Consider the following 26,631-nt stretch of genomic DNA (forward strand, 5'->3'; position numbering starts at 1 on the left):
AGCTTTCCGGACTACACCTTGTGATAGAGCGAGCCAGTGGGAGGCTCCTTTCCACAGGATGTCGGCTAGATTATGGGTACGGCGACAACGGCGCCTACTTCCGCCCTTAGCAGTAATGTGTAAGCATTATTGTGTTTCGGTCTGAAGGGCAACGTATCTAGTGAAATTACTGGGAAAATGAGACTTAACGTCTATGTCTCAAGGAGACAAGCGCAGTTGTAATGCCGCTCAGAATTTTTGGGTTTTTCAAGAATCCTAAGTGGCACTGCATTGTAATGGGCAGGGCGGATCAATTACGATCAGTTCTGTTCTGTTCATCTCATCCCTTATTGCAATAAAGGAAGCTTCGGCTCTACACTGCTAGCAATGCATCATTATATGACTCTTCGCAGGCATCACCTGCATTTATTGTCAATAAGTCTCCGCGTTAATCTTGAAGCACTGAATAGACCCAAAATTTGGGAGGACCACAAGGAAAAACACAGTTATAATTTTCCAGTATTTCATAACATACCGTCACCTATACATTAATTAAATATTATTGTCAACAGCTTAAATATTAACTATACAGTATATTCTTTACTAGCAGAAGTACTCTACAGGACCTTTGTTTTTTTTAAGTTAATTGATTTTAATATTTTTATAATGCTTAAGTTCAACTCAACTGTACGTTCAAAAATTATAAATTATTATTCTATTATATTTTTACTGTTAGTCACTACTTTTATACTATTATTTGTATTGAAACATGTTATTTTTCAAGACTTATATGATACCGTGGGATGTTCGGCGATGGCGTTGGATGGATGGATCGCTGCCGATATTATAATCACAAAAAGACGAAAATGCAGAAAATATTGACGAAATAAAAACGATTCAATCGGCAACTCAAATAAGGCAGAAATTACACGCAATTTAATTAAGCTACAAGCTAAATATAACCTTATATAAAATCACACACGATTGATTGTATGTATGTACATACAATCAATCGTGTGTGATTTTGACTTGTATCAATATTGATACAAGTTGCACGTTCTGATATTATAACGGTTTTTGAGTGAAGAAATAGGGAAAACAAACAGTTGCAAAATCAAAAATAATCATTTTGTATTGAAGTAGTAACTGGAAGAGATATAAACATTCTGTTCGACAACTCTGCGGTTATCCTACAATTTCATTAATATTTCGCGGAAAATAATTGCGTGAATGCGATAGTTCAATCGAACGTGTATGCAAAGCCGTGAAATTCATCAATGTGGTTTGATTTTTTGAAGTAACGTTATACTTATTTAATTGCAATTAGTGATTTTACTTTATTTAATGTTATGTTGATGTGAGTTTATTTATTTTCTTAAAACCAGAGAAATAACAGTACAGTTGCCGGTTTTTTAGATATGAATTGTTCGCGATATTTTTCCCGTAGGTACTCATGTCGTGAGCCTAGAATACAATGGCATAAAGCTTTTTCCTAAATTTGAAGATAGTTCCTTTAAAGAAGTTCCTAAAAAACCGTACTACAAAGGAACGTCATACAACCTGGTGGTAAGAATAATAACATATTTATTGCGTGTGGTGAAATGGTGGTATTCGGCGCCAGGGAGTAGGTCATATATAATAATATCCTCGGTAAAGTGACGTCTCTCCGCAATGCCGAACGGTTCACAGTGCTGTGAGTACTGGGTCGCGCGAGACCAAAGATATACACCCTATATGTACAAACACCTTCGCCTTACAGAGCATTAGAATATCAACTACTAGTGGTTCTTCTAAGCCAATTTGGCTTTGCCTTTCAGATGACCACGGTATCACCAATCGAGCAAGATTTAGTTACATCGTATCACAATACTAGGTGAAGCACCAAGAGAAGTTGAGAGAACAACAACTTGAATAGGGGTGCACTTAGGGGTAGATAGATATATGTATTTTGGTTTTATGGTAAAAGTATTTACTTACTTAAGATACTAAATTAATCTATGACACTTGGTAAATAACTATAATTATTAATGGTTCTATTTGTGAGTACGCGGATTTCTATTGGTTAAAATGGTTACTCGGACCAGTCCTGTAATAGTTATAGACAAATGGTTAATGGTAACTAGGACCGGACCGATCAATGGTTACTCGCGTACTGCCTTATTAAAGGCAACACATGGTTATAAGTAATTAATATTATCTACTAAGCAATATTTGTAACATAATGGTGTTCGATGGATTTACTGAGAACAATCCTTGTAGTTAAAATAAAATTCATTGCCTTTAAATTTGGTTGGTTATAATCGCTTAGGTATCTATACCACAAGTACTTAAGTTCTACTTCAATTAACAATAGTTTGTGTATACATTAAGTAGGTAATTAATTAATTCACATAATAATGATATACATTAATATGAATAAAACATAGCGATTATAATAACGAATCCTGCCATGGGAGCTCTTAAGTTACTCAATGCTTTCGTTATTAAATGTGGTTAATGTAATGTAATAAGTGAGATCCACTGGATTCACAATCAATTAAGATTTTCAGTTATAACTAGTTATAATAATGAAATAATATACAAATTATTGTGTTGCTGTCGAAAATAAAAGCTGTTTATGCTTATAAAATTGAAAACTTCCCTAAATAAAGACTTCGATGCTCTTTCAAACGAGAGAAACTTTATGTAAACAGCGAAGATACAATCAAATAGTTTTTTGAAGAAGTTGAAAATTGGAGGGCCTCAAAGAGCTGTTGATAATTAGCTCGGTTAACATAATGTATACATTGTAGCATCAGTAGTCATATTAATGTAATATTTATCCTATGTTTTACGTTGACCTTCTTCCTTATCAAATTGGAAAATCTCTGTCATATTCCCCGTACTTTAATAGAGGTCTCTAAGAAAAATCTTGAATCTTCATAATATACAAGAACCTCTATCGGAAAGCACGTATAATTATTTTTTGATAAAACATTAATGCGGGTAAGTTATATTAGTTGTTTATTCTAGTTATACGTAATAGTGATACTATAAAATATTTTAATGGATTTAATATATACCTAAAAATTATATTATGATCAGTATTTTTATTATTTAAAATGATTATAGTATAGAGAGTAGTAGATTTAATAATAATTGTTAACCCGATAATCTTTTTATTAAGAAAAAAAGTCCATAAGAATTATTTGATGAATTATATGAATGAAACAAAATTTTCTGATTTTTTTTATAAATTTATAATTACAAACTTTAATATTCTAGAGTATTCTTCTATCTTCTTATTAACTAGTATGTTTGAACCGTGAAAGCCAAACGGTTTCCTATCTATTCTTGTAATCATTTGAAAAATATCGGATACGTAAATAGTATAGGAAAAATAGCCTTAGAAAATACTAATTTAAAACACACAACTAAGATCTTAAAATTAAAAATATGCATTTTATAGTTGGTGATTAAACATGAACGCAGATAATAATAGTTGCTTTATAAATTCATTACACTTAAGAACGCGTCTTATAATTAATTTATACATCCACCTTATCAGGGTTCAAGAAAATGTCTTTAGCCTTTTATCTATAGCCAATCTCCACGCGGAAGGAGTCACAGGGATAAATTCATATAAAAAAAATATTTCAATTCACAATAACAAAAAAAATGTAAGCATTAATTAAATAAGTGTCTCAATTTCATTCATTATTTTATACAAGTATATATTTTATAATTGAAGAGATTTTATAGTAATTTAAAGAGAAATTAATGTAGGAGATCATATTTATTATTTGAATTGCCTGAAGTGATGATACGACCAACCATATTATCCATGGTTTTTGACCCACCTGCCTGGCTTGAAGCCAGTCATGGATGTCTGTTTCCGAGTCATGGGTGTTAATGTGTATTTATATATATTTAAATATATCGTATTCTTAGATCATTTATATGTCTAGATAGATTGTGACAGTTGTGTCAATGTCGAAAAAGTTGAGGCTGACAGTTAACCTCTAATTGAGCACGCACATTAACACACAATTACAAACAAGTCGCGAGTGTAAGATGTAGCTTGTCACGCATATTAAAGTCATAAACCTGGCCTGTTATCATCGGTTGTCTAGCAGCAAGAGGCTCTATCTAGATACATACATTATCTAAGATCATAATAATATTATACAGTTTTCTTGTATCTATAGATATGTATGCCTAGTTAAAAGCAAGATAATTTATGCAAAAGTGTCAAATAAAAAAAAAATTGAACGTAGTGCAGGTGAAATTGCGCATTTTGACGTGGTCCCGACGAAATTGGGCTGCTGGTATTAGGCTGAACAATTCCTCCGAACACTCCAGGATCCTAGCACTAGAAGAGACTTAGATACCACACTGACACATCCTTACATAATGCCAAAGAGTCCAGCTGATCCCGGCCCACAGGTGAGAACAGTTGATTTAATCAAATGTTAATTGAATAATGTGAAAATGATTTGCGCCACATAGACTTTCAGGCGATGGCATGAGTCATATTATCTCAATTTACTGAACACAATTTACTGAAGTAGGCGTTACTTCACGGAAATCCATAATTATCCAAATGTTTTGAGTTTTCTTTAGTGTTAATTCCGCCAATATTTGTCACATGCTCTTTGTTGCATCCTCAGGAGATGTTGACTCACCTAACTCTGGCACGAAACTCACGAGTCTAGCCTCATGTAGAGGCGAAACACGTGTCGAATTCTTTAAACACAAAACATATTGGCGGAATCAACACTAAAGACAAGTCAAAACATTTGGATGAGCACAATCTTTCAAATACGATTCGCAGCCAACTATCTATAATTCAGTTAATAAAATTTCCACAAGGGCAAGCAATAGTGACAAATTTCTATCTTAATCGGAGAAACGAGTGAAAAATAGTATTTGTATCAGTATCATGATACTCAAACGATTAATATAAGTATTTTTACACGCTTTTTATTAACTTCACCTGTATGCATGTTTGTTGGTAACCGATTCATTTGGGCGCGATAACACATTTTATACGGCTAGATTCCGTTCAAACTTCGTAGATTTATCAAAGACCGATGACAATACACGAATTTGATACAATTATTCCATTTTTTAATTTGAAAAATAATATTTTTGTTAAATTATATATTTTTTTTCATCTATCGTCGACAAGGCAGGAATTGATGTTCATTATAAATTTTGAAATTTATAAAATTTTTTTTTTTTTTTTTTATTTAGTTACTCGAGTATGTATGTATTTTTTTTGCGTACACATTACACATTATGAAACTTTTTTATCGAATAACAAAGCTCGTAATGTTTGCCGATTTGTAAAAGTAGCAATGATTTTTTATTAGAAAAGTTGAACAAAATGCTCAATTAAAGAAAATTTTTTAACAAAAATCAACTGACTTCAACAACACTATTCCAAAACAATAGATATAATATGCACTAAAAAGTATAAAAATAATTGCTTATTTTTATAAAATCTAATTAATTAATCTAATTCTAGTTACGTTATTGTAATTTTTGGAATCGGTGTCCTTCCGCCGCGACCCGGTCTCGCTTCTCGCCTCCTCACAACTCAAGCACATCTCATCTATAACTATGTATGTAGTTACAAAACTATCTTGGAGGACACCGACTCCAAAAATTACAATAATCGCAACTAGAATTAGATTGTATGAAAATACCCAATTATTTTTATACTTTTTAGAGCATATTATATCTATTGTTTTGGAATAGTTTTTTTGAAGTCGGATGTTTTTTGTTAAAAAAAAAAATTCGTGAATTTGAAGTACACTAACTAACAATTTGTCTAAATATGTGTAGATATACTTTTTTTTTATTACGAAATATATATAAGGACAGCATAAAAAAGATTCGGCCAAGTATCGTTAATTTGCACCTAAGAATTAAAGGAGTTCCGTTACTTTGTCATGGATTCCATAATCAGAACCTAACCAAACTATCTTTGAAGTACTTATATCCTTTCCAATAAAAAAAGAATCATCTAAATCGGTGGGCGCGATATTGAGTTATTCGTAAATTTATCATCGACTTTGCTATACGTATGTATCGCAAATTAAAGACTTTTATGGATTTCTCATGGATGCCATTGTCAGACTGGACCAAATTACAATGGGACCACACGGAAAGCACCAGCTTTCAAATAAAAAAGAATTATCAAAATCGGTTCACCCAGTCGAAAGTTTTGAGGTAACAAACATACAAATAAAGAACTTACCGACGAATTGAGAACCTCCTCCTTTTTTTAAGTCGGTTAACAATAATAATAAAATTAATACCATGTATAATCATTACATTATGATGTATTTTTTTTTTTGTAAGAAATACGTGGGTTTGTTATTATCGTGTGAACCATAAAATTACAATTATAGTTTTGAATACCATTATTACATTAGTTGGTGCTGTCATTATTTTTTTAAAGGCTTGACTTTATACTTAATTAGGTACTTTTAACTAGAGCCATTCAATAAATATATTTAATAATTGTTATTATTTTCTGTTCAGCTGTTTATTCTCATTTTCAATGATAGATAATGCTATGTTAAAAGTATTTATAATATATTTCTATCGCTATTACCCTTCATGGACGACGAATTCATGAATATGTTGATTAAAGACTTATTATGTATTTTTTATAAATATTCCATTGTCTAATTTACTTCAAATTATATTATTAATAAGCAACATAGATCGTCATGAGTGATATACAATTCTGATAGTATCAGTACTTCATTAATAACACATACGCGAAAATTATAAGAGATACTTTTAATAAAGAACTATTTAAAAAAATATGCATTTATAAAACCTTCTCTTAAAAAAATATCATTTGTATTTTTTTCAAACGAACAGTACAGTACCAACAGCAGACCAAACATTAATCCATAATTATATTTATAAGACTTAACATGAATTTATCTAAAATTTATATCTGGGGTCAGCGGGAGGCACCCACCAAGTCGAGCGAAGTCAAGCGGCACGGCCGTACTTATGCTATTCTAGAACCAGTTCAATCCAATTTCAACCCCCTTTAACTTCGTTGTGAATAAAATTAGAAGGCTAAATTTTTAGTAACCAAGCAGACAGTGAAGATTATTGTTTAAGAATTATAACTAGTGACAGCTTATTAATTTTGTCACCCACTGACTGACTGACTGACTGACTGACTTACTGACCCATCATCAAAGTCTAAGGCACTTCTATCAGACATAGAAACTTCAAATATAGAATACAATGATGGTTTAGTATATGAATCAAGGAAAAACCAAAATATTATGCAAGTATTAGTCCAGTTTTCTAGATATATCAACTGCATAAATAACATTGTAATCCCATATAAAATATATATAGGATCCTCCGAGAAATACTCATCGAGACAGGCAGTGGGCTTTGAGAAAAACTATATGTTGCTGAAGCTCAAGAAACAGTACCGGAAAATTAATAGAGGGAGACTTCCTACAATATAAGAAAATACCATATAAATGTTAAAAATATTTTGTTTTAATAAATAGATTGACTTGGCCATCGCACAAAAAATCTAATTTAACATAATAATTGTATTGTATTATATTATTATAAATATCTTGTGATATACACTATATTTTAGTTTAATAATAATAATAATGTTAAATTATGTGGTCACTATGAGATGTTGCTATGTTTACTAATTACGTAATAACTTAAGACAGGAGGACCATTATTTTGGGACTGAGTCAATTGACCGACTTGCTATTACATGGATCTCACAACTTTAACGGTAGAAGAACTGAGTTGCGAGACTTGCGGCATTTCATCACTTAAAAATAACAAACTACCAGTAAACACACGAGGTGGTTTTTTATTAAGTTATAAAAATTAATTATGCTACCCTGTGTCTGTGTAATGGACAAAATAAATAAAGGTATCATCATCATCAGCCGGAAGACGTCCACTGCTGGAGAAAGGCGTCCCCCAAAGATTTCCACGACGATCGGCCCTGCGAATCATAAATAGGTATTTGCTCACATTGCCTCGAAATTTCATTCAGCAGGTAATAATTGAGAATAGCTATATTTTATAGATGTGGTTTTAACTAAAATCATAATAATATTACTCAATTTCATATGCCGTATAAAAATATCACCCGATCCAAATAATAATAATAATTACTTTATTTCTCAAATGTTACAATAAATAATAGTACTACTAGTTTAAAATAATATATATTATATATAAATTATATTTTTTTTATTGCATTTTAATTAAGTCTGTGGGTATATATTTAATCATGTATTAGCTGCATTGTAATATAATTGATAAATGTGCACATAGAATAATTGTCGTCTAGCCAAATTTGTTTTATGTGGGGGAATTTTACATATTTCACTTTTATTTCGTTTCAGAATAGGTCCGAACGTTAACTATTTACGTTGCTTTAGGATTCTGAATTCTGAGAGGCTTTCTAGGTAAGATTTTTAGAATTCCTCTGTTTCCGCGTTCTAGTCGCAATAATGGCTAGACTCTAGATAACCTATATTATACCTTCATGACGTTTGTTTAGCGATTTTTAAAAACTGTAGACTTATAACATTGTTGTAAGTAAAAAAAGTAACATCGCCACGCTATCTCACCTTAAAAAACTTTTTGGAGCTGGTTATGCCGGAAACAATTAAAAATAATGTGTGAAGAGCAACCATAATTGAACATAATTGCAATATACGTAAATAAATCTTAATTCGAACATTTACATGCTTAAAATTTGTTTAAATTGAATTGTTTTTTGCAAATTTAATTTGAAAAATGCTGTAACGTAGTTAAAAATAGGCCCACGCATATGCAGCCCTCAGACATAATGGCTGAAGAACGTAGAGCAATATTCTTTTACAATAAAAAGTAAATTTTAACGAATGCTAGAGTTCCTCAAGTAAAGGGTCGTTGGACCTACCGGCTTATACCAGTAATTCCACTGTCTTTGTCACAAACATGGGGAAATAAATAAGTTTTTTTTTTTATATATTTATTTAAAACTTTACATATTTATATAAATAAAGCAGCAACCAAAAATCACGAAGATTTGTCCGGATTGCTAACATGAGTTGAGTTCGCAATGATAATTAAAATAAGATCAAACTGATGCTATCGATATTACCTCCACGAAATTGCAAACTTTAAATAGTTCAGGGTAGCTTAGTTTTATTGCGGCGAATGTGATCTATTGTGATATATATTACCTGCATTGATTTTAGCATGATGACTTCTCAGATTACCTAAACTATATGTAGATATAATCGAAGACGCTGGTACACAAGCTCTCGGCATAAATGAGGTCCTGTCCTCCCTAGGTACAAAAACAACACCTTAAAAGCTTATCAGTGTAATGTGAGGCTTACGATATTGTTCAAAATTCAACGCTGGTCTGGAAGCTATGAAACTTTGACATAAAAGGAACTGCGCTCGATCTTCTGATTTCATATTTAATAATAGAATTCAGAAAGCCGATGTGAATGGCAGGAGATCTCCTGAGCCTGTTCTTAGTATGGAGGTACAACAAATGTCTATTCTTGGACTGTATATCTTCCTTATTTATATAAATAACGCTCTAGTGCGCAGTTTTATCGAATATGATAGCATTATATGGAATCCCCTATATACGATCCATTCGGAACGCATTGAGAGTATCCAAAGACCATTCACACGACACCTTGCATACATTAGTACTGGATTCTCGGATAGATACTCACACCATCAGAATCTCAGGAAATTTAATATGATTTCGTTGCTTGATCAGAGATATCTTGCCGGAATAATATTTATTTACAAAGTCTTAAACGGTCAAATGCAATGTAGCCTCTTACCGAATATTAACCTTGCTGTCCCATATTCATTCCCAGCGTTCAAAATAAAGAGAATCTTCCAAGTTCTTTCTGTAAAACCAACCTGGAAGTTCAGGCACCTCGCGCTCGAATTATTCGCGAGTACAATAAGTTGAAATACCAAATCAGAACTTGATATATTCGGTAGTGGGCTGGTCAGATTGAAAGGAAGCGTTGTTAAACACTTAGCTGGTACTCAATTTTACACCACTAGTTTGTTGTGTTTTAGCACCAATAACCAATTGTAAAATAGGAATAAAAGTAAACATATAAAATATAAAAATGTTAAATATATAGATGCGAATGTTTTGTTAAATGGAGAGGTGGTAAAACCGGAGGAATCTACTATATTATTTGGCATTACTCTCAATATTGAAGGAGTGGCTATGAATAGACTAGAGTATACAGTATACGCGGTTAAAGAGATAAGAAAATTAAGTGATACAGATACGGCGCATAAAGTAAAGTAACTTTAGTTATTTTCATAGTATATTTTTATTTTTTTCTACTGTACTGAGAGGCATACTATTTAAATAGTATTTAGTTGTAATATTACCTTTGCATTTTGTAAACGCTTTATGAATACGTTGGATAAGGGCAGAGCAGGATCGATTGTCGTCGAAATCTTTGGGGAGGCCTTTGTCGAACAGTGGACGTCTTCCGGCTGATGATGATGATATGAAAGCATTTATTTTTATTCAGTATCATACCATTAGGCTCGCACCATCTAAATAAGCTATTTTTTGGAAGGTCGTTGAATAAATATATTAAATAGGTGGGGATCTAAATGTGATCCTTGGGGTACTCCTGATGTTATAAATAAATAAATCCTTTATTTTGCTAGAAAACATGTAACAATGGGTGTAAATAGTTTTAATGTATCAATGTTATCGGCCATTTCTGGCATGCAAAATTATTATAAACAAAATTCTAGTTATTATTATAATTAATATTAACAAACTCTATATTTTAAGCACTTAGGTCAATTTAAATTATAATTATTATTTTTAAATGTCATTATTTAAAGACTAGAATTAATATATATTTTAAAGTGAATTTAATTTAACATATTGTGTCAACATTTCATTTATGGAATAAAAACATTTATCTATAAGCCATGTAAAAAGATCCTTTTTAAATCGTTGGACGGGTAATACGCGTAAGCTTGGAGGGAGTTTATTAAATATTTTTATACACATGACATAGCTACATTTTCCGTAGGATGCATTATGGTATTTGTGTGCAATCACCAGTCTGTCACCGTTTCTTGTATTTCTCGGATAAATAACTCTTGCTTTTGTAAATAAATGGTCATGTTGTTTGACAAAGATACATATATTTTCGTATATATACATACAGGAAAATGGAAGAATACGTAATTCTTTAAACAGTGGTTCATACGAATCTAAGTAAAAAGCTCCTGTCATAGCTCTTAAGCATCTCTTTTGGGCTATGAAAGCCCTATTAGCCTCGCTAGAGTTTCCCCACAAGATGAGTCCATATCGAAGTACTGATGCGACATAACCATGATAAGCTGCCAGGACTGGCTGCCAGGACTTGGTAAAGCCGTTTTACGCAATCTATATAACACATAAACATATCTATCTATTTTTTGGCATACCATGTCTACATGCTCTTTCCATTTTAGATTTTTATCTAGAAGTACTCCTTAAAATTTAACATGCAGAGCTTCTTCTATTTGGGTATTTGTATAATTTATCTTAAGGTTATAGTTATTAGAGCGGTTACTTAAACTAAATTGCATAAATGAGATTTTTTAAATATTAACTTGAAGATTATTATCCTCTAGCCAATTTACCACTGTATTAATTTCATTGTTAATTTCACTTTCATAAATATCAATCTCATTTTTATTAGTACATGTCATAATTATTAATATGTCATGGGCGAATATATAACAGTCATTTTTTGTCTCACTAGGCAGGTCATTAAAATAAATTAAAAATAAAAATAGTCCAAGGACGCTTCCTTGCGGAACACCAAATCTATTTAATTTAAAGTTTGATTGCTGGGCAATTATGGTAGCCTTTTCGTCGATAGAATCGATCTTCACACATTGCTTACGGTCTTTTAAGTAAGACTCCATCCAGTTAAGAGCTGGTCCTCTAATGCCATTTTGCTCCAACTTATCCAACAAGATGGTGTGTGATACGAAGCTAAAAGCCTTGCTCATATCAAAAAATATTACACACGTTGGTTTTTTTGAATTTGTATTTTCTGCTATTTTGTTAACCAGTTTAAATGCAGCTAATGTTGTTGACTTGTTTTTTTGAAAGCCAAATTGTTGCTTGTTTATTATATTAATTTTTGTAAAAAAAAAAGTTAAACGGCCATACATTGCTTTTTCAAAGACTTGTTGTTATTTTGTATTTTACAGATTCAAATCCGTTATTGCTGCTGCATAAGAGGCTATTCGCGCTATTTATAACCAAGGTCCTAAAGAATCATCCAGAGAAATAAAAATAACTTTTTATCTGTTGTGTCCCAATATTTTATTATTTTTGATAATGTTATGTATGTTCTTAGGAAAATTAGCGAATTTGCTAAAAACTGTGATAATCATATATTAATACCAGGAACAAACATAAACTTGCTACGCTTATTACTCGGATATGTCTATTTATACTTCTTATTGATACCACAGATTGAGAATGGAGCGATCGCTCTCAGGCTATGTAATAATAAATTTTATTATACGATATTATATACTGACGAAATTTTGTTAAGAATAGAAGCACACTGACCTTCTTACGCCCGTTATTCTCAGTTCAGGGGCCATACATCATTCATCAATAATTCATTGAAGGTCATTATTAATAATAATAAGTAATAACAATGAAAGTATTATAATATGTGATGAAATTTTCAGATGCATTTTTTTGACTCAAACTTTTTGTATGCCTATACAGCTGATGAGAAAGAGCAAATTAGAAATGAAATTGGATTAAAAGACAATAATATAAAAGAAGATGTGAGCAGTATACTGGAATGGTTCAACAAACAGCCTCATTTGGCAGCTGCACCAATTAGTAAGTGTATATAAAATTAAGTGTTAAATATAATGAGGGTAGGTGTGAAAAAAGTTAACACTGTTTTTAAAGAGCTCCGTATTTTCAATCATCTTAAAATTAAAAAAAAAGTAATTTTATACTATTATTTTAGTAGATTTAGTGTTAAGTGTGATAAATGTGATAAATAGTACCCACCAGACAGTACTTATTCTCCTAGTGAAAGTCAATTAAGTTCACTTCTTTAATATCCCTTTGTTCCGATCACTACGTATCACCAGTCATCATGGATGCATTAAAAGACTCGCTCAACGCCATGGCTGAAATGTTCGAACAGAAGATGAGCGAGTTCCAGCAGGGCCTAGATAATGGACCCATTACAAACACATCCCTGGCTGCAGAGTTTAACAGCTTCAGGACCTTTGTGCTCTCTGCCATGAATACTTTGCAGAGACAGGTGGAGTTCCTTGGTATAGAGGTTGATCGTCTGGAGATGCGTAGAAGGCGCAAAATGCTACTAGTGCACGGAGTCAGCGAAGATAAGTCGGAAGATGTTACTTCACGTGTTTGTAAAGTAGTAGGGGAACATCTTGGTGTGACTGGATTCTCTGTTGCTTCCATCAAGTCATCCCATCGCTTAGGACGTCCTTCCGAAAAGAAACCTCGTCCTATAGTGGTAAAGTTTGCGGATGTAGCATTGCGGGATAAGGTTTGGTTCTCCAAAACTGGATTTAAGGGCAGCGGTTTAACTGTGTCAGAGTTTTTAACAAAGAGTCGTCATAACTTATTTATGGAGGCAAGGCAGAGATTCGGCATAAACAAGTGCTGGACAAGGGATGGATGCATACATATTATAGGCTCAGATGGTTCACATCACCGAGCTGAGTGGAAAGCTGACCTACACAGCATACCACAGACATCTAAACAGACATCTAAGCCTCTGACTCAGGGTACTGCCAGTCTCACCTCCAGGTCCAAAAGAACGGTCAAAAATAAGTAATAGGTATCATTAATCTGTAAGTATTTTAAGGTAATGTAACCTTTAAATAACTTGTACAATTCATAGGTTTAGTTAACTGTAAGCTTTTTGTAACTTCTAATTACCTATGTCACTACCACAAAGCCTAAGCTATCCTAGTATGAATCTTTATGTTATGTATATGAATTAAACCTTTTTTTATTTAGTATTTATAACTTATTACAAAATTTCATAACCATCCTGTGTTGATAATTAAGATAATATATAAAGAATGCATATACCTAACTTGTAATGCACCACATTGTAACATTTGTGTTATAGTTTAATAGTTTGGTAACAAGCCTGCAGTATTCATTTACATCCTGTTCTGTTTTTTAATACCAAAAATAAAATGGAACATCATATAACTATTAAATGCTATTTATTAAACATTTTAAATAAACAATTTTCCATAAAATTTGATAATTTGATATTACTAAATGCAGCTTATATTTCAAACATTTTCAATTGTTACATAGTATAAATGTCATACTACATAATTATCAGATTTATATTGCCTATGCTATTTCTTTCCTGTGTATAATATATTTAATAAACTGTAGTTTTAGTGTAATAAATCAAATTCCGTTGTTGATACTAGAAAATGAAAACTGTAGTTGTTACATAATAGGTACCTATTAAATTACCATTGTTATTTGTGTAGACTGTAGTGTCTTGTGTGACTGGCAGATGTACGTGACAACTGTCATCTAATGACAGCTGTGACATTTAACAAACCAGCCGCAGACTAAATAACTGCTTTGGATACAAGGCTTTTGGTCATCACTGCGCTGGCATTTATAGATTATTAGAATTAGATTATAGAATTACATGATTAGTAAGCTAAGTTATTGAAGCTGTAAGATAGCGCCGCTTATTATTTTATTATTTATTTTTTCTCACCCTTAATATGGGTCAAGGTATTAAAAATATTATGTTTTAATTACTGCATCATGTTTTCACCGTAAATAAAATTTGTACAGCATAAAAATGGAGTACTCAGATGGAGGCGCGCAATCTTTATTTCTTTTTTATAATAATTTACGTGAAAATTACAAGTCTATCTCAAAACAGCTTCATAGATATAGTTTATATTATTTTTATTCTTTTAATTTGTATATGTACTTCATTTTTATTATTGTAATTTTTTGTCTTTAGTCACTTAGTTTTTAGTCCTCTAAGTTACCTATTTAAAACCTACCTATGTTTTTTGAGGGTTTTGAGATAAATAGTTTATTTTTGCTAAAAGGAAAAAAGGGTTACTTTTTCATTTTTGATTGTTTTTACTTTATCTTTTATTTTTTTTTTTTTTTTTTTATTATTGTTTGTTTTAAGAAGTGAATTAATCTCTCCTTGCAACTGGCGGGTGGGTTCGTTAATCATTTAATTTAATTTAATTTAATTATTTTTGTATATTATTTTTTAGTTTAGGAAACTCGTTGCAGGTATACTTTTGGATATTATTTTATATAGGATTATTTTTTGTGTAATAGTATAAGTAGTAATAAACAGTAGATAATTTTTAAATATTATCAAGATTCAAAATGTCACATAACTCTAGCCTTGATGATTTTCAGTCTATAGTCTCTTCTGGTTCTAGTGGTGAAGAAAGTTTTCAAAGTGTATCTTATATTCCTATTGACGTTGCTCTCAGTAATCACTTCCCAGACACACAGAAAAACTTTAATATAGTTCACCTAAATGCACAAAGCATTCCTGCACATTATCTTGACCTTCAGGCGTCGTTTGATTCTAGCAATGTTCATGCCGTACTTATTTCTGAGTCGTGGCTTAAGCCCAGCCTCCCTTCTTCCTCTTACTACCTTCCAGGCTACCACCTCCTGCGCAACGACCGTGTGGGTAGAGTTGGTGGCGGCGTTGCAATCTATCTTCGATCTCACCTTCCGTTTTCAATCATAAGTTCTTCTAGTGATTCCATGTCACAGAATGAAGTTGAGTATCTTCTTGTTGAAGTTATCCTTTCACATACAAAAATCCTTCTTGGAGTATTCTACAGTCCTTCACTTAATGTCGATTATTTCTCTTCCTTTGATCATATCCTCGAGAAATTTGTACCACTATATGATCACTTGATTTTGATGGGTGATTTTAATACCTGTCTTCTTAAAGATGACCATCGTTCAAAAAAGCTTTTGTCCGTTACTGATTCCTACAATCTCCATATCCTTCCTCTTACAGCCACCCACTTCTTTCCTCACTCTACTCCGTCTCTTCTTGACCTCATCATAGTCTCTAAGCCCGAGTATGTAAACTCGCATGGGCAATGCTCTGCGGATGCTTTTTCCTTCCACGATCTCATTTTTCTCTCCTATAAAGTACGCCCCCCTAAACGTAAACCCCAAATACTGATGCAGCGGAATTTTTCTGGGATGGATATGCAACGTCTTTCTATAGACGCACAAACTATTGATTGGGATGTCATTTTTAATTCTAATAGTATCAACGATAAAGTTGATATTTTTAATTCTTTGCTAATACAGCTGTATGATAAGCATGCGCCAGTTAAACCCGTGAAGATAAAGCATTTACCTGCTCCTTGGCTTACTGATGATATTAAAAAACTGCAAATTTCTAAAAATCGAGCTAAATCTATTTATAAGCATAATAACTCTAATCTTAACCGGGAAAAGTATATAAGATTAAGGAATCGTTGCAATACAATGTGCAGAGACGCGCAGCGACGCCATATCTACTCGTCTGTTGAGAACGGTGAAACCAGTAAAGTTTGGAAATTCCTAAGAACGCTAGGAGTTGGGAAGCAACAACATACAGTTTCCAATAATCTAAATATTGAACAACTTAATCAACATTTCTCTCAAAATTCATCTTTTCTTGACAATAACACTAAAGCTCAAACGCTTAAATCCCTATCCTTAATCCCAACCCCTGACTTTCCACCGTTCAACTTCTCTCCCTTCACTGATTCTGACGTTAAAAAAACCATTTTGTCTGTTACATCTAAGGCCGTTGGTAGTGATTGCATTAGTCGTAATATGATCCTTCCTATCATAGATATCCTAGTTCCTACAATCTTCCATATTCTTAATTTTTCTATAACGTCTGGCCAATTTCCTGTAGCCTGGAAAGACGCTAATGTTATTCCAATACCTAAAATTTCTAAACCACATAATCTTTCTGACTATCGCCCCATATCTATACTACCTTTTCTTTCCAAGGTTCTTGAACGCTTAGTCCATCAACAATTCTCTATATTTATTAATAAGCACAGTGTTCTTAACCCTCTCCAATCTGGTTTTCGTCCAGGACATACTACGACTACTGCACTTATAAAAATTACCGATGATATCCGATCTGGCATGGATAAGCAACAGCTCACAATACTTACACTACTCGACTTCAGTAATGCCTTCTGCACTGTTGACTTTGATATTTTGCTGAGCATGTTGAGTTCTATTAACGTATCTCCAACAGTGATAGGGTGGTTTCGAAGCTATTTACGTGGGCGTCGGCAAAGGACTAAGATTGATGATAACACTTCAACCTGGTCTAACCTTTCCGCTGGAGTTCCACAAGGCGGTGTACTATCTCCTCTTCTTTTTGCAATTTTTATTAACTCTATAACTAAAAATTTAACTTCCTGGTATCATATGTATGCAGACGATCTCCAGATATACTCACAATCTTCTCTCGAGGGTCTGCCTTTAGCTATTAAAAACACTAACAAAGACTTAACTACAATCGTGGAATGGAGTACTGCCCATGGACTAAAAGTGAATCCGTCGAAAACTCAATGTATTATTGTTGGTAGCTCACAACTAACCCATAAAATTGAGTGGGGTAATCTACCTCCCATTTCTGTAGGAGGAACTCTTATTCCTTTTAGCTGCTCTGTTAAGAGCTTGGGCGTATTCATTGATCGGAATTTGTCTTGGCACCATCAATTAAAAGAAGTTAGTAGGAAGCTCTATGCTGCCTCTCACTCATTAAAAAAACTCCAAAATTTTCTTCCTATTCCCACGAAAACTTTACTCGCTCAATCCCTTCTCCTGTCCATTCTTGACTACGCTGACATTTCATATGTCGACTTAACCGAACTCCAGTTGGATAAGCTTGAACGATTGCAGAACATGTGTATTCGTTTTATATTTGGACTACGTAAGTATGACCACGTGTCTGAATTTCGCAAAAAGCTCAAATGGCTCCCTATCCGCTTGCGTAGAAATTTCCATATACTTATACATCTCTATCGTGTCCTATTTGATCCTAAAACTCCTATATATCTCAAGGAAAAATTTTCAGCATTAAGTTCTCACCAACTATATCTTCGGTCTGTTCATAATCTCTTGCTTTGTACACCTGTTCATAAAACTTCCTTTTTCAACAATTCATTTGCTGTGCAAGCTGTTAACCTATGGAATTCTCTTCCCTCTGAAATCAGAAAGGCTCAAACTCTCCAATCTTTCAAAACAACGCTCCATAATTATTATTTATTACTGTGACAATTTCAATACTAGTTCTTTTCTTGGAATTATTTACTGTATGTTTAAATTATATGCATATCGATAACACCACCTTCTGTTATCTTTTCAACTATAACTGATTCATTATAGGTTGCCTGGTAGAAATCGCTCTTAAGCGATAAGGCCGCCTATTGCTTTTTGTAGTCTCGATTTTTGTTATGTTTCATAATTTTGTGGTATGCAATAAAGATATATTTCATTTCATTTCATTTCATAATGTGAGTAGAGTGGGTAATGAGATGAAGAAGTTGTACTGAATTTTTATTTTATAAGACTAACAAGTGTTTGGGTCACAGGCTGGAAAGTTTTTTAATAAAAGTTAATGCACTTCAAAAGGGCCAAATCATTGATAGAAGAAAACATATTTAATAAAAAAGTTGACGCAAATGAAAGGGGGCAAATAAGAGTTTAAGGAACAGAAGAATAAAGCATAGGTTAAGGGTTGATGTAACTGTAATGGGTCCAAGATAAGCTAATCATAAACAATATATTTTGTACATAGGTTGATGCAACTAAGATGGGGCTCAGAAATGAGAACCAAAGACAGGAATATAAGATATTTTTAAGCTAAGTGCATTAAGAAGAGATGAATTGATCTTCTTTAAAAGGTTAAATCAATCAATCAATCAAATTCTTTATTTGCGTAAAAAACATGGTATTTTACGATGGTACAATTTTATAGTTTCACATGTTTCGCCAGGTTTAACTAGGCATGCAAATTAATTGAATACAGTAAATGGTATAAGTTATTAAACACATAACAAAATTAGATGATGAAATATATCTGCATCAGGAGCAATAAAATTTTAACTAACATAATAATAAAAAATAAAAAAATATAGACTAGCATAATAATATTTATATTAATTAATGAAATTGTAGGAAGTCTGTGAAGTAGGACGGTAGCAGATGGGGGTCACTCATCTCTGCTTAACACTTGGGAAAAAAATATTTTAAAAAGCATGAGAACCCCCGTGATTATCTAAACTACAATGTAAGCGAATCTGAGCTGTCACGCACAACTATGTAACACTGGTTCGGGTTAAAGTCGGCTGGAGTCGATTAAGGGAGGCTTGCTTGTCGAGCATAGGTTTATTTCGTATTATAACCAACTTCACCTTAATTAATTTTTAATTTTTGAGGTATATTCTTAAGCACACATCATTTACTATAAGTACGCGAATTAAAAGTTTCAAGTATTATTTTAAAAAAAGAAAACCATATTTTTTAGATCATGATATGGTTGAAAGAATGATCTTGATAGCAAAAGGATCTCGAGAGAAAGCCAAGTCAAGAATAGATAATTTTTATAGATACAGGGCTTATGCGCAAGATGTTCTTGAATCCAGATTAAAATTCTTTTCTGATCCAACGGAAAATGGCTGGAAATTTTAGTAAGTATCGGTATTGTAATATTTTATAGGCATCTTATCGAAATACAATAATATTAATATATTGTGTTCAGCCGCACTGACACAAAATCTTACAATTCGTCCTTCACTCTTCTTTCAATAACGGCTGGAAGGATATTGATAAATATTAGAACAAAGTAATGTAATATATCAAATAATGGATTTATAATGTGATATCGATAAATATTTTAGTAAAATTTTATATAACTACCAATACACGAATCGCAACAACTCCTAAGACTATTTTTATAAAAGTGGAACAAGTTTTGGATTCAATAAAATACGCAATAGTATTAATATTTAAAAAAAAAATATCTCTCAGCTAAGTTTGATCTATAAAAATTCTCTGTTGTGTCATCACTCAATGACTGCATATTATCTAAACTAGGTTTTTATTAAACAATTCGAAATTTTTATGTTGTTTTAACCCTCACTTCTGAAATAATAATCATTATTTATTTTATACAAAATATTGTAAAATTTATTGAAGTAGGCATTACTTCGCGGAAATCCATAATTATACAATTGATTTGAGTTTTCTTTAGTGTTAATTCCGCCAATATTTGTCTTTAAACAATTCGACACGTGTTTCGCCTCTACACGTCGCCTCTACACTGTCCCATGCAATCACGCAGTCTCGTGCCAGAGCCCAGATTTTGGCGAGACATCACTACCTGAGGATGCCTCGTGTAGAGGCGAAACACGTGTAGACAAATATTGGCGGAATTAACACTAAAGAAAACTCGAATAATTTGTACAAAATATTGTATTTATAGTATATCTGTCAATTACTCCTTAAATAAACTATTATTAAGTTTTACTTCAATCGCGCGTTAAGATTACTGCGCGTTATTTTTATATTAAAAAAATGATAATGTTTTTCAGCCATCAATCAGCAATGCTGAACCTCTTTGAGGGGAAAAGAATCTCCGTTGTTAAAATAACAGATCCTAATCCAGATAACTTTTTCTGTGATGTTCTGTTTAGAAATACAATAATGGTAAGTTTCTAATGAAGATGCACAAGGAAGCGATGCCTGGTACATGAGTCACGCCTAAATCAGTCGGTTATCATGAACTGTTTAACTTTTAAAATAATTCGCATAATACCTTTATTTATTTACTGGGATTGACTAGAAAAGTCAATGTATTCTTTGAAGCTTTATATTAATGAACGTGTGTATAACACACTTTGTGGAAACGTTTCAGTTATTTTGTTGCTTTACTTTACATAAGCTGTAATTAAAATATGAACAAAGTATATAAATATGAAGCTATATGTACTGATTTTAAAGAGTAATAGAGTTTCTTACCAATTCTTTCCCTTTAAGCTCAATTATTTTTAAGTGGTGGCAATGGTAAAGTACTATATACCTTTATATATATAAATTCAGTGTCCTGGTGTTTGTTTCCAGTGAACTCCTATACAAATGAACGACTTTTCATGCAGTGCAGTTTAGTCCAACTTGAGAGATAGGATAGTTTTTATTTTGATTTCGGACCCATAATTATATGCATGTCCAATATTTGTTTTGTATGGACATATTTTCTATGAGATAATTTATTGATACACGGTTTGACAGTTCTGCTGTGAAGCAATTTAATTATAACAACAAGGAAGAATATTTAAACAAAATAATTCGCGGTGTTTTGAAATACCATTGAAAAATTCATAGTAACTAGTATTTTATTTATTATGTCCAGAACAACGTCTGTTGGGTCAGCTAGCATGTATGTATTTTTTGAACAAATGTTCTGGATAAATCATCATCATCAGCTGGAAGACGACTGCTGGACAAAGGCCTGCGCTGCCCTCGTCGTTACTATATATGTCTACATATATAATATATACTAACTACTGCTCCGAAATATGCTGCATCTTATATAGTATAAGTATTCAGTATCAGTTCTCAATAGATATATTAGTAAGTTTCAAATATTTATTTAAAATGAAGAGGTTGTATGACACTAAATCAAATCAATCGGAAAGTGAGTTTTGAATAAAGTATTACACTTAATTCTCTAGATTAACTCAAATTGAAAGGCGGCTTAAAGCAACCTGAAAGACTGGCAAGGCTGTTGATCAACGACAAAGATCCAGCAGGACAGGAAGACAAAGGAGCATCTTCCATAAAACATATGCTACTAAAAAGTTTAATAAAATTAATTAGAAATCAAATAAATATTCATTCAAAGTTCTAACTTTTTACTTATGTTGCTAGTTCCTTGTCGCTACCGCTTTAGTGTACTTAACATAACTTAACGTGCACTTTACTTTTTATTTTATAGCTTGGTGACCTGCGACTTAAATATGACTACATGCTGGGTGACATATGGATTATTGACTTAGAAAATGTATCATTTGGGCACATAACGCGACTCAATCCAAGCGTAATCAAAAAAAGCTCTAATATATTTCAGGTAACTTAAATAAAATTGTCTAACACACTAATGACAACATTATCTGTCCTCTATTTGATAGAATCTATCTGTATGTATTGTATCCACCAATATAATTCAACAATTCTGAAATGTTAATTATTGTTCCTACTTTTTACTTATTTTACTTTCTTATAAATTTATCTATATTTTAGTATAGTATATACTATGTGTGTCTATTATATATATATATTGACACTTCTTACCCTTTTAATGTACTGCCTTTCTCTTTTATTGTATTACAAATGGTTGCCTGGAAGAGATCACTATATAGTGATAAGGCCGCCATTTGCACCATATCATGTAATTATGTATGTTAGTAGTTAAGTTATATTTGTTAATGTGGTGTCAAAAAAGTGTAGTAAATAAATAAATAATTAATGACATTCAACGAACTGCTAATCCAAAACCAAACAATCCACACGTGATATATTATTAAGGCGCTTTAAGAGCTTGATTCTACAATATAATATGTGTAAATAAATTTTTAATTTTCGGACTTACTCTAAAAATTTCATGTGACTGCTAAATATTTAGTTAAATAATTTAAAGTAACTGTTGATTAGGTCATTATTTGGAATCTTGATTTAAAAAACTTAAATATATTTATATACATACAGCGATGTACTGTAATGTAAGTGTCAGCTTGACAGGGGTTGTGTAATGACGTCACGTCATTGCGTATCTTCTACTTCAGTCATCGTAGGAAGTGATAGGACTCATTATTACCAGCAATTATCAGCAACACCTAAACGCTGGTACGCTACTATTAATGCTGTTTTCAAGGAACTGTCCCCACGTACAATGAATCAACTATCCAATGAAATTACTTGCAATGGGTTTTCAGGATAATACGAGAAAGCACGTACATACAACCATCGAAGTATCCGAAATCCGAAATCTGTTTTGCAACATCAGAAAAACACTTATGGTTTTTCTGATCTTGCAAAACAGTGTGGGTGACGCGGTTGGTAATCCTTTTTGCTTTGTGTCTTAAGCAACGCAAAACTAAGCACAACCAAAGTTAGCCCAGGGGTTAGTGACCTTACCTTCTCAACTAGAGGTCCCGGGTTCGAATCCCGATAGGTGCAAACATTAGCATGATGAATATGGATGTTTATTTCGGAATTACAGATGTTTATTTTATGTATTTTTGTAAGCATATTGTATTAATTAAATAAAACAGGTTATGCCTAGTTTGGTGCAGGAAGATTTGTATAAAATGTGTCTTATATAAAAGAAACATTTCATCAATCAAATAAACTACTAAAAAAGTTTAATAAATAAACTTAAACTAAGTACGTTTTATTTCAGGAAGGAATGGGAGTTAGAGTATTCGCTTTACATTTGATTAACGCACCCACGTTCGTTAATAATTTGTTAAACTTTATGAAACAATTTGTCAAAGCTAAGATTATGGATCGTGTTGTTATTCATGATAATTTGAAGAGCTTATACGAGCATATACCAAAGAGTCATTTGCCCAAAGACTTTGGCGGTGACCAACCTTCGTTGGATGAATTCAAAGGTAGTGTATAATTCCAAATTATGTCTTTGTATGAATATATAATTTTCGTATTCGGAATAACAAAAACCACTTAGCAAACTTTTTCTCTAAATAGAATTTAATAACAATAACATTTATATAAACTAAATGGCTTGTGATCCGTCGCAACATACCGACAGTATGGTATCGTAAAGACAAATGACAATCATTTGCATTATAGTAACCACATTAATGTTTATTCAAGTTTTGATTTTCGAATCACATTTGTTTTGATTTTGTTGTAATAGTTATTTATGCAACTCTTGTGTCATAAGGGGTGACACTCATGTGATACTTTTATCTCCCACATTCGTGTTTTAATACCTAATTATCAGCAGTTGCATACAAGACTTTATCTATGAATCCTCTATAAAAAATTCTGAAACAGTCAACTTACAGCTAACATTAAAACAGCCAGTCCTAGTAACCATAATATCATCCAAAGGAGTGTTATTATGAAAACAGATGTTATAATGAAGTACTGATTTTCATTACAACACTCGTTTGGATGATGTAATTGTTATTAGGACATTGGGTGTTTTAATGTTGGCAATAAGCTAACTGTTTTAGAATCTTTAATAGAGGATTTAAAGCGTGGGTGTAGATAAATAGATTTATTATACCACCAAACAACACAGTTAATATAACAGAATGTAATATCAATAATTACATACTAGGCATAACAAGCTAATCTTTGTTCCTCATGCTAACAATTTGGTTGTCACAGTTTCTAGAAAGTTCGTCAATGTGCTGTGTACATACATCACATTATCTATGATATTATATTTAACAGCCCGCTTCTGCAGCACAAATAGAGTATTAATATCGGATACATTGCCTATGGTAATATCCCATAGGAATTAATAAAATGAAATCAACTAAAGTGAACTAGTTGCACAGTATCTCCATATACTGCAAAACTAATCTATTAGCTAAATCTTCAGTATGAATTCCTCACGCTGGTCTTACCTCTCTGAGTTTTATATTAAGCTTTAAAATTTTATATATGTAGCTTTATTGCTAATGCGTTAATAGTGCAAAACTAGTACACGATGTCAGACAAAACATAGTTTACTTCGTCATAAGTAAATTAGTTTATTTTCACTTTAAATAGTGAAGTGTCACCCACAAACAATACTACCTTATGTTTTATTTACAAGGTTAGGTATATCATTAATATAAATAAGGAAGAGGAACGGTCCTAAATCCTTATAGCACCCCATTTTGAACTTTGACGTCACTTATTAAGTATTTACTTTTTCAGAAATTCCCCGTATATATTTATTAATATATATTAATAGCGACAAGTAAACAACAAACTGTTAAAATTAAAGAAATGGCCGTTATATTTCGGTTTATATTATATTAATTAACATTAAAATTCAAAATATAAAGCAGCACAGACCTGATCTTGCACTATTAAAAATAACTTCAACTAAATCGGTTGTAAATTCATAAGTTAGTTTTGTAAATTGATAATTATTGGTAAAAGAAGAAAATGTAAGCCTCCATGAATGAATATTCTATCCACTCATTTTTATTTCAATCTTTACTCGTCAAAAACTGATTCCTCCAAAATATATAATGCTGACGACGTCTCTTCCAGAAATGTACCTAAAAGAGCTACAGAGAGATCAAACGAGGGATTATCTTACTGAGTGCTGTCAACAAATATCAGATGAGAGTCGTCGACCGACAACACAATATCCAGACGATCTGGTTGGATCTTTTAAGAAGTTAGACTTTGATTGAAGCCGCAATAACGATAAGTGAACTGTCAATTCAATTCTTCAAACACCATAGTAATATATTGAGCAAAACACTAACGGCCGATTTATATATTCAATCGTAATTCTAAATCGGGAATCAGAGAGAGATTGATATTTTTATCAGGTTCTAGATTTTGGCATTTCAATTTCCGATTATGGAGCGTTTTGTAGATTTATTTTTAATATTCTGTGTTGGATGATGTATTGGTATTTTCAGATTAATATTTGTGAATGTGACAGATATTAGGCGTTTTATAAACTTTAACGGCCTGACGCATAAACTTGGTATAAAGAAGAACCTGAGAACAAACTTAGAATATGCAAAATGTTGACTATATCACTGTCAACACTGTCAATACAAATCCTGATATTTTCCAAATGCCATACAGCCTTGTAAATAAACGCGGGAAACGTTATATTATGTCCGAATAAACCTTGAATAAACCAATAATAAGCAAATGTATATTTGTAAACATTTTGCATAATATAATTGGTTCATTCTCAGGTGTAAATTTATACCAAGAGTAATTGTAAGGCCGTATGGATTTAAAAATTAATGTTAACATAGTATAGGACTTCAGATTTAGGATCAGTTGATGAATGAGATAAAATCGGGATTGTCAAAACCAGAGATTGTTTAAATAAAGATAATGTCCAGGTTTAAAATTTCTTTGAATTAGTTTTTATTTTATATATCTACTAAAAAATGACATCAAATGTACGATGAGCACATGAAAAAAAAATTATGATGGGCCCATTAATTTTTGATCAAGACCTGATGTTTTATAAAAAATGTTATTCTCAAACCATTCTTATTCGAAAAGGCTCTAAAGTTTTGAATCATCGATACACTTTTTCGTTTATTTACTAGATCTATAATGATAATATATTTGGAAAATTAAGAACCCGTGAAATTAAGAGTCAGGCATATGTACACAGATTTATAAGATCTTCAATACAATATGAACTCTAGATTTTTTATACTAAGCGTTCTATACACCACAAAAACTTTAACAAAAATATTTTAACGGTACCTTTTTAAAAATAATATTTATAATAT

General features: G+C 32.1%; 2 protein-coding genes across 2 annotated transcripts; both read left to right on the forward strand.

Annotated features, from left to right (window-relative positions):
* Positions 1 to 2,914: 2,914 nt before the first annotated feature.
* Positions 2,915 to 26,631, forward strand: LOC126975688 (alpha-tocopherol transfer protein-like). Its single transcript, XM_050823689.1, has 8 exons — positions 2,915 to 2,964; positions 4,236 to 4,404; positions 12,748 to 12,907; positions 19,638 to 19,800; positions 20,704 to 20,818; positions 22,107 to 22,238; positions 23,571 to 23,784; positions 25,409 to 26,631. Exons 2-8 carry the CDS (start codon positions 4,372 to 4,374, stop codon positions 25,552 to 25,554), a joined length of 963 nt encoding a protein of 320 aa, XP_050679646.1. The 5' UTR covers positions 2,915 to 2,964; positions 4,236 to 4,371; the 3' UTR covers positions 25,555 to 26,631.
* LOC126975699 (uncharacterized) lies at positions 13,173 to 14,067 on the forward strand. The gene is made up of 2 exons (XM_050823703.1): positions 13,173 to 13,889; positions 13,953 to 14,067. The coding sequence occupies exon 1, from the start codon at positions 13,173 to 13,175 to the stop codon at positions 13,884 to 13,886; it is 714 nt and encodes a 237-aa protein (XP_050679660.1). The 3' UTR covers positions 13,887 to 13,889; positions 13,953 to 14,067.

Source organism: Leptidea sinapis, chromosome 37, assembly GCF_905404315.1.
Source record: "Leptidea sinapis chromosome 37, ilLepSina1.1, whole genome shotgun sequence".
Classification (NCBI taxonomy): domain Eukaryota; kingdom Metazoa; phylum Arthropoda; class Insecta; order Lepidoptera; family Pieridae; genus Leptidea; species Leptidea sinapis.

Excerpts from the sequence above, each read along its gene's own strand:
- LOC126975688 (XM_050823689.1), top strand. The coding sequence starts at position 4,372 with ATGCCAAAGAGTCCAGCTGATCCCGGCCCACAG. Across the intron at positions 19,801-20,703 it reads GAAAATGGCTGGAAATTTTA|CCATCAATCAGCAATGCTGA; the intron begins GTAAGTATCGGT and ends AATGTTTTTCAG. Across the intron at positions 22,239-23,570 it reads AAAGCTCTAATATATTTCAG|GAAGGAATGGGAGTTAGAGT; the intron begins GTAACTTAAATA and ends GTTTTATTTCAG.
- LOC126975699 (XM_050823703.1), top strand. The coding sequence starts at position 13,173 with ATGGATGCATTAAAAGACTCGCTCAACGCCATGGCTGAAATGTTCGAA.